The sequence below is a fragment of the Hipposideros armiger genome, unplaced genomic scaffold, assembly GCF_001890085.2.
Source record: "Hipposideros armiger isolate ML-2016 unplaced genomic scaffold, ASM189008v1 scaffold_567, whole genome shotgun sequence".
Lineage (NCBI taxonomy): Eukaryota > Metazoa > Chordata > Mammalia > Chiroptera > Hipposideridae > Hipposideros > Hipposideros armiger.
This window is the reverse complement of record NW_017731917.1, coordinates 1,069,392-1,085,085: the sequence shown is the minus strand read 5'-3', so window position 1 is coordinate 1,085,085 and position 15,694 is coordinate 1,069,392. Positions and strand designations below refer to the sequence as shown.

Below are 15,694 nucleotides of genomic sequence, written 5' to 3'. Positions count from 1 at the left end.
TCCCGATTCACCCTGTCCCTCTCAGCCCAGACATTACAAAAGCAGGTAAATCTAGCCTGAGTTCAGATCCAAGCTCACCCACCTGCTGGACTAGGGCAAGCTACTAAATACTGAGTCTCAGCTGCCTCATTTGTAAAAGGGGGGTAGCATCTATCTCACAGTATTTACCTACTCTGGCGAGAGCATTAAATGAAATCATGTAAGTAAAGTGTCCAAAACAGTGCCGATCACAAAGTAATTATCTACCATTGCCGGTTTCCCCCTTTTATTTCCTCCTCGGCACACCCAGAGGTTTAAATCTAGCCATGCTCTGTGCCCCAGGTCATTTATACTGAGCTGCCCGCTGAAACAGAATGGAGACACATGCAATAGCCCTGTAGGCAACAGGAAAACATAGGCTTGTGGAGGTAGGTCCTCTAGCTAGACAAGAAAATCAAACCTGTACACAGCTACAAGGGATGCTCTCAACCCCAAAACCCTTCTTCGTGTGCCTGTCCCCACCAGTAAGCAAGTCATCAGCCTCCCAGATAAATATTATAGAGACACAGGGCCCAGCTGCGTTAGGTACGTGGAACCATGGCCCACAGACTTCTTTTCTAGTTGGGTCAAGTTAGGCCTTGATAAACCCCTGGACCAAATGGACCATGGACTGAGCCATTGGAACAGGAGCCTGCCATCTTTGTTACTTAGTCTTCATAGCCTGCAGCAGAGCAGAAAATAGAACTGGCCGTTCCCGCAGGGCCACATCTCAGTTTTGAAACATGCACCAAGATCCAGAATGCCATGAGGCCACCCAAGTAAGCCTGTCCCCAGAGGGCCTTGGTGATTCCTTTCACGATGAATTTCCCCAGGAAGAGACGACTGTGCTCTGTCTAATACATTATCTACCAACATTTCTGTGTTGAGGGCTTTTAGAATTTCTCTCAGTCCCGTTGTTCTGTCCAGTTAGAGGGAATAGGCTGTGTCTGATTCTGAGCTAAGGCAGGAGCACTCCTGCCCTGTCTCTGCACTTAAGAGAATAACAGTAAAGAAAGAAAACCAATGCACTCATTGTTTTCTTTTGGGCTTTCTCTATTTAGGTGTCCAGTCCTGGGGGACATGTGTCAGCCCTACAGCAGTGGGTACCCAAGAAAACAGGCTTATTCATGCTCCCACACTCTGTACCCATGCTCTTGTTCAAGATATCCACCTACAGGTCAACTCATATTTTTAATCCGAGTCCAAGTTATTGATTCTGAGGCTGGGGGGTGGGGGTGACTTTTGTCAACTAGGTCCTGAATAAAAGGGATGTTACGAATGAGATAATCAGTGATGGGCCCTGACCTGAGAGATTTCAGGACCTCAGTCAATCATGTATGTTATATGAATAATTTAGTAATGAGAAAGGACAGCCCCATATTTCTGAATGCATTTGATAGGAAGACATTTAATGATTTAATGATGATGGACAGCAAGGACTGTGGGTAGAGTTGTTAAAAGAATAAGTCAGGTCCTGAGGGTGAGAGCAGGTGGTTCCAAAGACAAAACCCATGAACTGCTGTGGGGCATGCCTTTCAAAGGAAGCCTGAAAGGTCTTGGTTTAGCAGGATAAATCTCTAAACCTATCAAGCTTGGCTGGACATCATTCTCTATCCCCACCCTCCTCATTCCCAATTCCTCCTTTAGGGCAAGAAGTATTAGGGGTTTTCAGATTTGCCTTGTGGAAATACGTGACATACAGGACGTGCTTAAGACAAAATACAAGGGTCTAGATCCCACTTAGAAGCCTTTGGGGGGTAGGGAGGGGATGGGAGTCAGGGTAGACAGCAGCAGGTAAGGTGTCCTGGAGCCATGCAGAAATAGAAGTAGTCATCCCAGTCAAGGAAGAACCAGGACTCTGGTTAAAAAGAAGTCAAATTAATAACTAGATGTGTTACAGAAACCTGCCATTTGAGTCAGGTGCAAGCTGGAAGTGCAGAGTTGATAGTCATGGCTGTAGAGGTGCTGGTGAAAGGTGAGATCGGAGCAGTTCTCTGAGATACCGATGTAAGAAATCAGAGAACCAACCTTGGGGCCTCGTGAGCAGGAAGGGAGGAATGAAGCAAAGAAACTGAAAGCAACAAATGAACAAGACAAACAAATAAGCAAAAACTCATAGACACAGACAACGGTTTAGTGGTTATCAGAGGGTAAGGGTGGGGGTGTGGTAGAAGAGGATAAGGGGGGTCAAATACACGGTGACAGAAGGAGATTGTGTGGTGATATATAGATGATGTGTTATAGAATTGTATGCTCGAAACCTATATAATTATATTAACAAATGTCACACCATAAAATAAAAAAATTAAAAAACAGGCAAGTAAGGTTAATGGGTCATTCCTGGGGGGGAAATGTATAACTATCGGTTACTTATGTGTGAGGCTCAAATTAAGTCATATTATTCCAATGTCTGTATTTAAACATTATAAATCCTGAAAATGGGCTTTATTAAAAATTAGCTGATGAGGGAAAAAAAGAGAGAGAAAAGTGATCAAAGAAGAAGGAAAACAGAACAGAGCAGTATGTATAACAAAACCCTACATTTAAAGGGTTATTTCAAATCTAAAATGTAATTCCTTTTAGCTATAGAAATATTTTAGACCTTATGAACCAGAACCACTGAACTCACCACCTAAATTGCTTCATTTTAGGTGTTCCGATTAACTGTTGGCTGTGATACTAATAAATTCATTGTTGTTAAAGGGTAAGTATATTTGCATTTGAACGCTCTTACTTTTTACATTTTAAAGCAAATGGTGAACCAAATGGTAATTATTAGTGATAATATTAGCCTAATGACTTGATATGTCCAGAATGAAATCCAAAATTGAATTGATATTGGCATCCAAACCAAAATTGTTTGGACTTTTTGCCAAGTCAAATGTTACATTTGAATCATACCAAAAGGGAAAAAAAATTAACCTCCCTCTATTTGCATTTTTCTCCACCTTCCCTTGTAACAAGCCAGTTTCCATCTTTTGCTATTACCTCTCTCAGCTCTTCAAACTACAACTCATCCCCAGAGCAATGAGAGGGAGAAACATTTACTGTTTACCATCCCACCCAAACCAGTTATAATTTTATTTCCATCAGCGATTTGCTTATATCCAATTAGAGAAGTCTCAGTTTCCTGCACCATTTTTGATGGGAAATTTTTTAGAGCAAACCTAGCAGAACCACCAGTCTTTCCTCCAGTCATTCCCCCAGGTGTGACTTCCATTGATCTTACTGTGATTTGCAATGATGTACACTGGATTTTGTGTCATCCTTTTGCCACAGCTCTTTCCTTCCACATGGGAGAGAATCAAGGTCAGCAGACACACATCTTTTTAACTGAGGTTAAATGTATAACGGTGACAGCAACGTATTGCCATCCTTTCCAGTGGTGAGGAGGGCGGTGAGGATGGGGGAACACTGACTCTTATCTGAGTCTATTTATGAAATGACTTGCTTTCACCCAAAGCAAATGTCTGCTCATCTGTCATTCCAATCATCTTCTGAGGACTGACTTGTAATAGTCAGTTCCTGGGTCGATACTTAAGTTTTCCCATCTCATTCAGCAAGGAATTTTCATTTCCCATAATTCCTTTCCCCAGAAGCACAAAAGCTAACTGACTTATACAGCTTGTAGCATCCTATTTCTGGGATGGTCTATATGCTTGCACCTGGGGGTGCAGTCTATGGACCAGAGCTGGCATCACCTGGGAACTTATTCGAAATGCAGGCTCTCAGGCCTCATCCCACACCTGCTGAGTCAGAATCTCTATTCTCACTAAATTTCCAGGAGATTAGTAGGGGCACTAAAATTTGAGAAGAACTGCCCTGAGCAACATGTTATCAAAATCAGTTCCCAGTACCACCGCAGGAAGATTTCCTTTTCTGGTGAGAATGCAAAGTAGCTTGACTCAATTTCTGGAAGGGTCTAGATAGCAATTGTCAAGTTTGGTTACTCATCAGAATCACCTGGAGAACATGTTTAAAAAGCAGATTTCAGAACCTTACTTCAGGCTCTTAGTCAATGACCCACTGCTCTGGAACCTAAAAACAACTCTCCTATCTAGAATTCAGGTGGTGGTGAGCCCAAGGTTTTCCCATCCACCAGGAGAGTTGTCAGTGGAGAAGGGCATCTCTTGGGGACTAATTCGGGGCGGGAAATGGTCCGGACTTCCAATATCTACCTAAACGCAGTGGTGACTAGGGTTCCTTTTAAGTTACACTGGAAACAGCCAACAAAAATGGTCCAATGAATAACTTACTAAGAACACTATCGTTTCATATACCATGATAGCCTTAAGTCTGCATGAACCCTAACTAGAAATTATGTGAATCCTTAAAGTAGCTCCTTACCTGCACAACTGAGTCTCCAGTAGCAGTTAGAAACCTGTGTTTTTAAAAAAAATATATATGAGGAATAAACCTGTCCAAAGAAATTTGTCTTCGTTTTGATAGATTTTCTATCAATTTTTCACATGTATCAAATATAAGAGGTAAATCAGTAGATTTCAAATTCTGGTGTCTTCAGAAACATTTGTGAAACATTTTTAAAAATAGAAATGCAGGGCAACACATGAACCCCAGAGATTCCAATTCAATAAGTGCTGATTCTGTCATACTCTCAAGCTTGAGAATTACTGAGTTAAATGATTAAACGTTTGTGCAAGTATAAAAGGAATGATGATATTACAACTTCATTATGGTTTGTTTGTTTTTTGTAGATTTAATGAAAGAGAATGTCTTCATCATGATTTCTTTTACATTATTGAAAAGTAAGAAATATTTTTGACATAAGCCCTGAGTTTTTTATTAATGTAGTACCAATAATTTAGAATTGGTTAGTATTTACTCTTATTAGCACCAATCTTTTCTAACATATGCATTCATTGCTATAAATTTACCTCTAGGCACTGCTTTTGCTGCATCTCACAAATTTGATAAGTTGTGTTTTCACTTTCATTTAGCTCAAAATATTTTTAAATTTCTCTTAAGATTTCTTCTTTTACCCATGTGTTACCTAGAAGTATGTTGTTTAACCTCCACATATTTTGGGAGTATTTTGTGATTATGGTTATCTATTTGACTTTTGTGATACCTCCTTACCCAAAGTAATAGTTTTAATGTTGAAGCTTGAAAAGAGGAAAGATAAGTAATGAAAACTGTCTTTTTTTACAGGTCATATCTGAGGGATCAACCATCTAAAAACTTGGTAAGAAAACTATAATTTTATCAATTGGCCAAATATAGAAAATAACTAAAGCATTTTTCCTTTTCTAGAGAGTAAAATATAGCTGGAAAAAATATGGCTGCCCATTGAGACTTCATTTCAGAGAAAAGTTTCACCCTTTGATTCAACTGTAAGTATAGTCTCACTAAAATTTAAACTTACTTTGAAAGTTTCAATTTAAAAGCATGAAAAGAAGGCTAATTAATCATATAAGTAATAATAAATATTTTTCAGCACCAAATATATGTGCCACTAGGTTTTTAGTACTAGATATACAAAGTTGCACAATTCATGGTCTCCGCATGTTGAAGGAGGTTACAGGTTAGTAGTGAAACATAAGTGTGTAAGAGAACTGAGACTTTATCCTCTTTCATCTTCTCCCCAAGTTCCTACCAGCACCCCTGCCTGTTTCATAGGAACTACATTCCCCAGATGACATATGACTTTTCTTTCCATGGGCCAATGATAACTAAAAGCTTACAAGGAAAAATACTATTCCTAATAAGGGACAGTACATTGGGGAGATTTCAAAAATGTTATCTCCAAAGAAAGTTGATCTACAACAAGAGAGAATGCCTACTGCTAGCATGAAGGGAAACCGAGATGAGAACAAAGAGAAAAGATGTTCTGGTTTATCTGCAGTGTTTTGGTCCCTGGTTAGATCCATCCTTAAATTATAGCTAACTGTATTGAAGGTGCTCAGGTCCAAGAAGCACCATTCTATCTCTACCAAAAAAGAAAAATAAAATCATCCTTTTTATTTTAAAAAAAATGTTATCTCTAACTTAATTCTTATAAAATAATATTGCACAATAAAATATGGATAAAATACTACAAGGAAGGCTTTTCGAAGTACTTTTGTATTCATTTGCTTGCTTCTCAGAATCTATTCTTGACTTATGATTATAGAAGTTATACAGTTTGTTACAAAATTTAAAATATAAAAAAATAAGAGATTAAAGGACCCATGTGTTTTTTGTTGTTGTTTTTCCATTATAAACAAAACATCAAAATCGTAGTCAAGGCTTTCATCTTTTGAGGCCTTCTTAGGCTACGGACAGCTTCTGAGATCCCGCAGGGTGGGCAGGTAAGGAGTCCAGGGGTCCCAACTGAGCATCACCCTCAGCGCTTTCTCTGTTGGGATCCAAAAGGCCTCTGCCAGTGTGTCGTTCCCCCCACTTGTCACCCATGGTGGTTCTCAGATTTCATGCTGTGCTCACACCCTCTCACATCACCCTCTTACAATCCCTGTCGTGGGTTCTCTGAGCTATCGGGCTAGTCTGCTGTCTTGCTTAGTTTTGATCTTCTTCTAGACATCTAATCATGCCACCGCTTCACCCAGGCACCCTGGGCACTCCCTCCCCCACGGAGGCCTAGTATATCATCCCCCAGGGGTTAAAACATCTTCGTGCTCTCTCCCAAAGAAGTGCACCCTTCAGTGCAGTTCATCGTTATTAAATACCTACTCTGCACCAATTACGGTGATAGGCACTGGAAATTCAAAGATAAATGAGGATTTCTGCTCTCAAGGGCAAAAGTCTGATGCATTGGATAAGCATAGGAGTAAGGGCTCATGTGCTAAGTGGAATGATAGCAGGAAATGTGGGTGGTGGGTGGTATTGAAATGCAAAAGGAAAGTATGTGTCTAGCTGTGGAAGGAAGAGGGGCTCTGGGAAATGTTCCCAGGAAAAGTGCATTTGTGCTGCGTCACTGAGTCTTAAAAGATGATGACTATTTAGATAAAGGCAGGGGAGGGAAGGAGAGAAGAAGTAAGGAAGGTAATAAAGAATCCCACTGGCGGCTGGCCAAGTGGCTCAGATGGTCAAGAGCTCGCTTAAGAGTGTGAGCTCTGAGCAACTGGGTTGCCGGTTCGTTTCCCGGCCCGAGCTGAGCTGCCGCTGAGCTGCCAACAGGATGGCTCAGCTAAAATAAATAAATAGATATAGATAGATAGATAGATAGATAGATAGATAGATAGATAGATAGATAGATAGATAAAAATCCCACTGGCTAAGCCGTCAAGCAACAGTGATAGTTTGAGGAAGAAAATGTATAGTTCAAACAGTATAATGTTGATGGGGAATACAGTGAGGAATGAAGTGACAGAAGAGGCTGGGAAACTTCCAGATGCTGGAAGTCTTTCTATCCATTCTTACGGGGGAGCAGCATGATCAAATATTTTCTTTAACTAGTTCCCTCTGGGAGGAGTATAGATGATGAGTTTCAGGGAAACGAGTCTAAGTAAGGAGACCAGGTAGTAAACTGTATTGCTAGTCCAGAGAGGAAATAAATGAAATAGCAACAAGGGCAAAGAAGAAGAATCATTTATGAGAAAATTAGTGATTATAACAGGCAGGGCTTAATAACAGATAAATGTGAGTGGTAAGGGAAAGAGAGAACGAGGAAGATGAGTGAGCCAAAGGTGATATCAGTCAGAAGAGATCTCCCCCAAACTTCCTCCACCGTATCTATTCATCTTCAAGCATCTGTACCTATGTCTTCCAATCACCACAGACAAACTACGTGTGTATCTAAGGTCTGTCCCTCCATCCGTTAACTGTATCACCACCCGCTTTCCTAATTAAGAACATTGCTCCTGAAAGGTTCCCTTCGTTCTCCTGCATCATCAACTTTACCCTCTCTACTCGTTCATCATACAAATAACGCAGTTCTTTCCTTAAACAAAAACGAAAACCTCCTCTTAACCCCACTACCCCATTAGCTACTGTACTCCCTGTCACCAACTCGTCTATTCTCTCCCAAATCCCTCCCAGTCAGGCTTTTCCCGCCACCACTCCATTCGCACTGCCAGCCAGGGTGACCAGTAGCCTCCATGTTGCTAAACCCAATGTTCAGTTCTCTGGTCTCATCTCACTTGATCTCATTAACAAAGATTGACACATTTGAGCATTATCTCCTACTTAATATATTTTCTTCATTTGGCTTCCAGGATATCACATTCTCCTACTTTTTCTGCTGCCTCTCTGGTAGCAACTCCTTAATTTCTTAATTTCTCCTTTTCTCTATGACCTGTTAATGTTAGAATGCACAAGGCTCAGGGCTTTCTTTTCTTTTCTCTATCTCAACTTGCTCTTTTAGTGATATCATCCAGCCTCATGGACCTGAATGTCTTGATATACTGATAAAGTCCCAAACTGTATCACTGGTCTGAATATCTCCCTTTGTGTTAGTCAAATATGACTAGGCTATGCTGCAGTAACAAGTAAACCCTAATATCTCCGTGCTTAACTCTTTTCACGTCATAATCTGACATATGTCATAGCTATATCATCTGGACATGGCCCCCTAGGTTTCCACTATGAAAAAAGATAACTGGAAAAAAGAAGACTGGAGGGTTATAGGGTATGTCTTAAACGGTCAGACCTAGAAGTGTTTATACCACTTGTACCCATATCCTATTATCTGGAACATAATGCCATGGCCCCAATCTAACTCCAAGAAGGACTACAAAAATATTTGGTGAGCACTAACAGTGTCCGCAAAGCTCCAGAACACCAGATCCATAAATTCACTTAGATGTTGAATAAATATATCAGGTTCCTCCTTAGATAGTGAATGGATATATCAAACCTACCCTGTCCAAAACCAAACTCCTGATCTTTCTATGAAAACCTGCTCCATCAATGGCCTTTCTCATTTCAATTGATAGCAACCCCATCCTTCTGGTATCATTTCTCCTCTAATCTATGCATAAATTCAAGGCAATTCCAATAAAAATTCCATCAAGGTTTTTAACAGAATGTGACAAGCAGGTCCTAAAAGTTATATACAAAACAATGGGCCAAAAGTTGTCAGACAAATATCATCCAGAATTGAATTTCTAGAAATGGCAAAGTAGCTTTTATTTTACCTATATTTTGCCCAATAACAATTTTATATGCTCTGAACAAAATGTAATAAATGATTGTTTAGAAGCACTGGAGAGCAAAAACTGTGACACACATGATCCTTGAAAAAAGGGAAGATTTCTAAGTAAGACTGTCCTCTGGGGGGGTCACTTACCAGTTTGGAGCAGGGTATGAGGGAACAGAAAGCAGAACAGTTTCTGCTGGACCTAAGAGACAGACATTGAAATTTGGGACTGCAAAATAGCTGTCAATTTAGATTTTAAAATCCTGGAAAGGATAGAGTCACATAGACGAAGCAACAAAAATATGGAAAACTTTTTCCTCAAATTCTTGGCTAACTCTTGAATTGTGCATGTTGCAAGGAAAGGAAGCAGAAATTTCAACAGCTATCTGATGCTAAGAGACAAAGTTTGGAGTTTAAGTCCCACCTACTTACAGGGTATTGGAGAACACCTGAGGCTCAACACATTGAAACCAAAAGGGTGACAGCTGATAAGTAAGCCAAGGACAAAATGCTATGCCCTGGGATTTAAGGGCAAAACTAAACATTTATAAAGCCCTACAAGTCGTGAAACTAATGCTCTACAACACCAGGGAGACCTACCAGCTATTTAGCTTTCTTCCAGAACAAGAAAGAAAAGAATTTTTAAAAACTCTTTAGAGGAAAATAACAAAACCCAGAGTCTCAACAGTGTATACTTCAAAGTGTTAAACAAAAAATGAGAAATTATTAGGCTTCCAAAGAAGCAGCAAAATGACCCATAATCATTAAAAGGTATCAATAGCAGCAGACTGCAGATGACCCAGACTCTGGCTGATACTAACAGACATGGACTTTAATACAGCAAATATAAATATGTTTAAAAATCCTTAGGAAAAGTGTACAGAATGGGTGAACAGGTGGGGAATCTCAGCAGAGAAATGTTAGCTATTTAAAAAACAAGCCCAATTGGAATGCTAAAATTTAAAGCTACAGTATCTTTAGGTCCTAAGGCTTATCGGGGTGATCATAAATTATATAAATGTCTAATCACTATGTATGTCAACTGTAATTGGAAAATTTTTTCATTATTTAAAAAATAAAAATACAGCATCTGAATTTAAAAATAAATAAGATGGACTTAACAGCAAATTGGGCAAACAGGTGAAAGGTTTAGTGAAATTATCCAAATTGTACTGCAGAGAAAAAAATTAACTAAGTGCCTCAGTGATCTGTGGGACAACATCAAACAGTCTCTTAGATATAATTGGAGGAGAGAAATTTTTTTAAGACATATCGACTGGGGCCGGCCGAGTGGCTCAGTTGGTTAAGAACTGGCTTGGGATGCCAGAGGGCCCCGGTTCGGATCCCACATATGAGGGCCAGTGACACTGCCCTCCACAGCTAAGATGCTGAACAACAGCTCAACCTGGAGCTGGGCTGCCCTGAGTTGCCGGCAACGGCCTAGGCTGCAGCCCCTGTGGCAGTGGGTTGCCATGGGCTACCGTGTGTGGCCAGCAGCCAGCGTGAGCGGCCAGCAGCCGCTGTGAGCGGCCGTCCAGAAGCCGGCGGCTGATCTGCCTCGCCAGGGAAGAGCGCAATGATGGTGCCAACTTGGGCCAGTGAAGCAACGTCCTCCACAACTAGACTGAAGAACAAAAGGACAGCAACTTGTCTGTTCCCCTTCCCCCAATTCCCCAGCACTGTTCCCATCCCCCCAATTCCCCAATAAAAATCTTAAAAAAGAATTAAAAATAAAAATATTAAATAAGTTATCTAGGAGCAAGATCCGTGAAGAAAACTGGGAAGTAAGATCAAAGAAAGGCCTCGGTGGCAAGGCCAGAAGAGGAAGAACAATTCATCGCCTGGGACCTCTGGAGAAGAAATACGAATGAACTCAGTGAACCAAGGATGCTGGTGAGGGAGGGAGTCAGGTGATCAACCATGAGACTGGCTTGAGGAGGGAAGGAAGAGAGGCTAAGGGAGCTGCCGTGTAATCGGAAAGCAGGAAGGAGTGGGGGGCCCGGAAGACTCTCTGAGGTCAAGTGAGAGGACACGTAAAAGATGGGAGAGGTTGGGGCCAGAGAGTGGACTCCTGCAGCAGCGCTACTTCGGACTACTGTGGAAGCACTTTTTTTCTAGAGGTAACTTATTTATGTGTCTGCTACCAGGAATCACTTGACAAAGCTTGTTGCCTCCATTCTCTTCGGGAAAGCAACCAAGTGTTGGAGGCTAACTACAGAGGGACAGATCAGTGAGCTCAGTGTCCAGTTCAAGGGAATGATAGCAATGCATAGTTGACAACTGGGTATTTGATTAGGTATTTATCAGAGGCAAATTTGGGTGCCAAGTAACGAAGCTTTGAGGAGCTGGCAGACAGGGATGGCCACTGGGACATTGGTCTGTGGCCTAGGACTCTAGATTACAATAAATGCTTTACCTTTATAGAGAATGGCTCAGGAATGCGGTGGGGAGAATTTTACAGATAACACCACAACAGATCCACCACCAAACACTAATAAGAACGAAGCAAGTCCTAGGAGTGTCATCCAACTGGGAATGTCAGTCTTCCCAGCCACCCCTTCGCCTTCTGAACTCCCATGACAAGCCATCCCGAACTAGAAGCCACCCCAGAGGAAATGGTGGGACATAAGTGCTCTACTATGAGGCAGAGAGTTCAGGAATAGGTATCATGGGTGTTTTAGGGATACTCAGGATTTGTTTGAATCAGATGTGGTAAGACACGCAGACATGGAAATGACTATCAGGAAGAAAGAAACTTAATATGTATTGATCCCAAGCGACAGGAGAGACAGCAGGCCACATAGGGCCACACAGGGAAACACCAGGGTCAGCCAGGAGGCAGAGGGAGTGAGGGGAAAACGGTGGGGGGGGGGGAGGCAATAGCCTTTATTGTGTTTTCTATGGGAAGGAATGGACATGGCAGGGTAAGCAGGCTGGGGATGAGCTATTTTGAATAATTTCATAGGTGCTTTCCCTAGTTGTTTAGTACCTGGCCATGAGGCGGTCAGGGCAGGTGGATAAGTGGCCCAGAGGGAGTGTGAGAGCGCAGGAAGGTGGTTGGGAGTGGGGGCACTGGATTAGTTGGTTTGCATAATGAAAGCCATGTTCAAAGGCAAATTATTTGCTATCCAGCAATTAATTAACCCTGGAGGGCCAGTCCCTCCAGGGTCAGGAAGGCCCCAGATATTAAAGCATCACAATACAATGGGCTATCCAGAGTGGACACACAGGACTGAAAACATATTACAGAGAGGTCTCTCCTTCCCAGTTGCAAAAGTGGAACTGTCACAGGGGAGAAGTTACAAAGTGTAGGGAAGTTGGTTGCCAGCTGGTGAGATTTCTAAATTTCTCAGGCTTAATTAGTAGTATGTCTTACATTAATAAACTTTAATGAAAATAAGCCATGCTTACTCAGGCAAGTGTTTTTTCCCATATTCTCAATGAAATAAACATCAAAAATCATTATTAACCCAGAAAGTACGAGTCATGCAATTTATGCTTGTTGCCACTAGATGACACTGTAGCTTATGGCTTTCATGAGTGTCAAAAGATGCCAGCTCAGAGTTCCAAGATCTTTCTGTTTTTATGTATATACTTTTTTTTATTAGCTTCAGGTGTACAAAACAATGTAAACAGTTAGACATTTACACCCCTCACAAAGTGATAACCCCCCCTCACCCGATCTACTACCCCTCTGACATCGTATATAGCTGTTAGAATTCCATTGACTCTATTCCCTATGGTGTACTCCCCAAGATCTTCTTTATTTAGATAAAACATGTGACTTTGCGACTAGTCTTAATAATTCAAGAATGTGATGGCTTTCAGAAGATGCAACAAAGCATGTACACCTTCCGAAGTTCCTAGAATGAGAGCTTTGCTAAAGCCTGACCCAAATCTGTGAAACTGAACAAAATTGTGTGTGTGCGTTTTCCTGTGGGGAGGCTCCGGAGTTCTCATTAGAGTTTAGAGTTCTCTAGGACCCTCCTCCTGCCCCATCAAAGAAGCCAAGCACCACCACTCCAATCCCTAATTAGTCACCCCAGAGTTCCTCCTCTCTTTACAATTTCGAACAATTAAGATGGAAATAAAATAGCTTCTCAGATACTACTTTCTGACACTTAGGATTTTTCTGCCCAATTTGTGAGAATGGGACGATAAGTTTTTATAACCAGGAGTGGATGGTAGCAATTTCTAGTGGACCTAAAGCCATGTATGTAAAATGACTGCAAAATCAGGCAGAGATCTGGGCAGTGGACACAGAGATGCTGCCAAGGATCTGTTATTTTCATGAATGGAAACAGAGATGTGACACAAGAAAATATATCAGACACTGAAGCAACCTGCCCAAGACCAAGGTCCTAAGGGAAATTCCCATCCAAGAGGTGCGGGGGACGGTTGCATTCAGAAAAATGAGCAATAACTGCTGGAGAAGGAAGACATGTAACCATTTTTAAAACAGTCACAAACTCTGCATGCAAATGTATGAATTTATGAGTAACTGAATTTCAGCTTCGGTCTCAAGCCCCTATTTTCATACAATAGCAGGAAAAAAATAATCTTAAAGTAACACATCTCATTTAAAACTCTCTGAGTTTGGAGTAAACCCTCTTAGGTCAATGGGGGCTTATGTCTCCAGCGCCAGCCTTAGGGGAGTGGGCACCCTGATCATGTTGGACTGTGTGCTGGGGTCTTCTGCTGGTAGAAGTTATCATGTGTCCCCCGAGCCTGGGCTGTGAGTGACCATCGCTCCAGGGAGCCTCTGATGACTTCCGCTTCTCAGCCCAGCTCAGCTTTTCCAGGTGCTGCTGGTCCTCTGACGCCCAGCCACACCTTCCAGGGAGATTTGCAGCATCTCCATTCTCATCCTAGTCCTTCTGTGGTTTCATTCTCTGGTACATAACAGGCACCCACTAAATATTTGTTGATCAAATGATACTGGGGCATCCTGGCTGTGGCCTTCCTCCATTCATCACTCACTCCCTGCTACCAGCCATGACAGCAGAGCCTCTGCGACCCTCACCTTATCAATATATGGTTCCTATCAAAGCAAAGAGAACTCATGGCTCCCACTGTTAAAAGAATGAAAATTTTTCCGCTTCATTACTGTTAGGTTGATGCTGGGAGTTGGTTGAAGGAAACCTATACAGTGGGTACTGTTATTATTTTCACAGGCAAGAAGATTAAGGCTTCAAGGGTTTAAGTAACTTCCCCAGGGTCACAAAACGGTTAAGGGATAAAGACAGGATTTAAACCTAAGCCCATCTGACTTGAAAGCTGTAGCTCTTAACCCCTCCATTCTACACTAAACTGTTATTTTTGTCTTTTCTGTTCCTTTCAGATACAATAACAATGGTTATATTGAAGATGTGGAAGTGAATTTCATAGTATGGGAAATACACGGCAGGAATGACTATAGCTTTAATAATACTATGAAGAAGGTATGTCATCCTAGAATTTAAATACAATTGAACATGCAATTAGACATGCCTTTCTACTTTAAATCGACATATAAATTTTCTAAGGAAAATAAAACCAGTCAGCTGTGGGTAGGGAAAAAAAAACACGCTACCTCTATATTCTATGACTACTAAAATTAATTTATGAAATAACAAGTCATCGTCATATAAAATAGACTTAAAGGGGTCAGAAAAAAATAATGTTTGTAGTTGGGTGATGCAATTATAGATTAGTATTTAATTTTCTCTGTACATTGTATTTCATGTTTGATTGTTTATGGTTCTGCTTTTGGCTTTCAGACATTGATAACATTTGTGTTAAATGAAACCTACACTCTCCTGGTTGCATCTCACTTGACTTCCTTGCATCATATGACCTGCTGACTTGGCTTCACTGTTCCCACACTCTGTTGGTTTTTCCTCCCTACTCTGTGACGGATGGATCACAGCCTTCACAGGGAAGCCCGCTTATGCTGCTATTTCACTTGGCAGGCCACAGCACAAAAGCCTTACCACTCATGAATGTATTTTAAAAAACAATACATCCAGACCAAGTTTTGTTTATTTCGTAAATGAAGAATTGGAATATCGTTTGAAAATCAAAGTAATCCACTATATTAAGAGAATAAAGGTTTGAAGCTTCACCTTGAAAAAGCATACCATACACTTGAGAATATCAAATCAGAACAGCCAACCCAAGTGGGTGTCTCGGCAAAAAGCAAGCCATTTATAAGGAAAATTAAATTATATTATCACCAGTCATTTTTATAACAATGCTTTATGTCAGGAGAAAATGGAATAAAATATTTAAGATACTAAATGTAAGACAAGGATTTTTATATCCAGCAAAATTGAAAAGTCATAAGATTATTATAATAGCTGATGAAATGTCATTTTATTTTAAAATTATCATCTTTATATAACCTTATTTTAAAAAGTAAATCTTAGAAAATTATAAATAAATGGTAACTTCCTTAACTTAACAAAATGTAGATACAAAAAAACCCAACAAAACCAAACTATAGAAAACTCATACTTAATGGTAAAAATTTGAAAGCCTGAAGTCAAGAATGAAATAAGGGCACCAGTTATCGCCACTTCTATATAATATTGTTCCTGATCT

The 15,694-nt window shown here is 40.8% G+C and overlaps 1 protein-coding gene across 1 annotated transcript in view; it reads left to right on the top strand.

Annotated features, from left to right (window-relative positions):
• The window catches only part of CATSPERE (catsper channel auxiliary subunit epsilon), a 92,316-nt gene that overhangs the window by 62,908 nt on the left and 13,714 nt on the right, over positions 1-15,694 (top strand). Inside the window, exons 13-18 of the mRNA XM_019623845.1 lie at positions 1,080-1,224; positions 2,670-2,722; positions 4,734-4,784; positions 5,188-5,221; positions 5,290-5,369; positions 14,454-14,553. Of these exons, the coding sequence (XP_019479390.1) occupies positions 1,080-1,224; positions 2,670-2,722; positions 4,734-4,784; positions 5,188-5,221; positions 5,290-5,369; positions 14,454-14,553 (463 nt within the window). The remainder of the gene's footprint in view (positions 1-1,079; positions 1,225-2,669; positions 2,723-4,733; positions 4,785-5,187; positions 5,222-5,289; positions 5,370-14,453; positions 14,554-15,694) is intronic.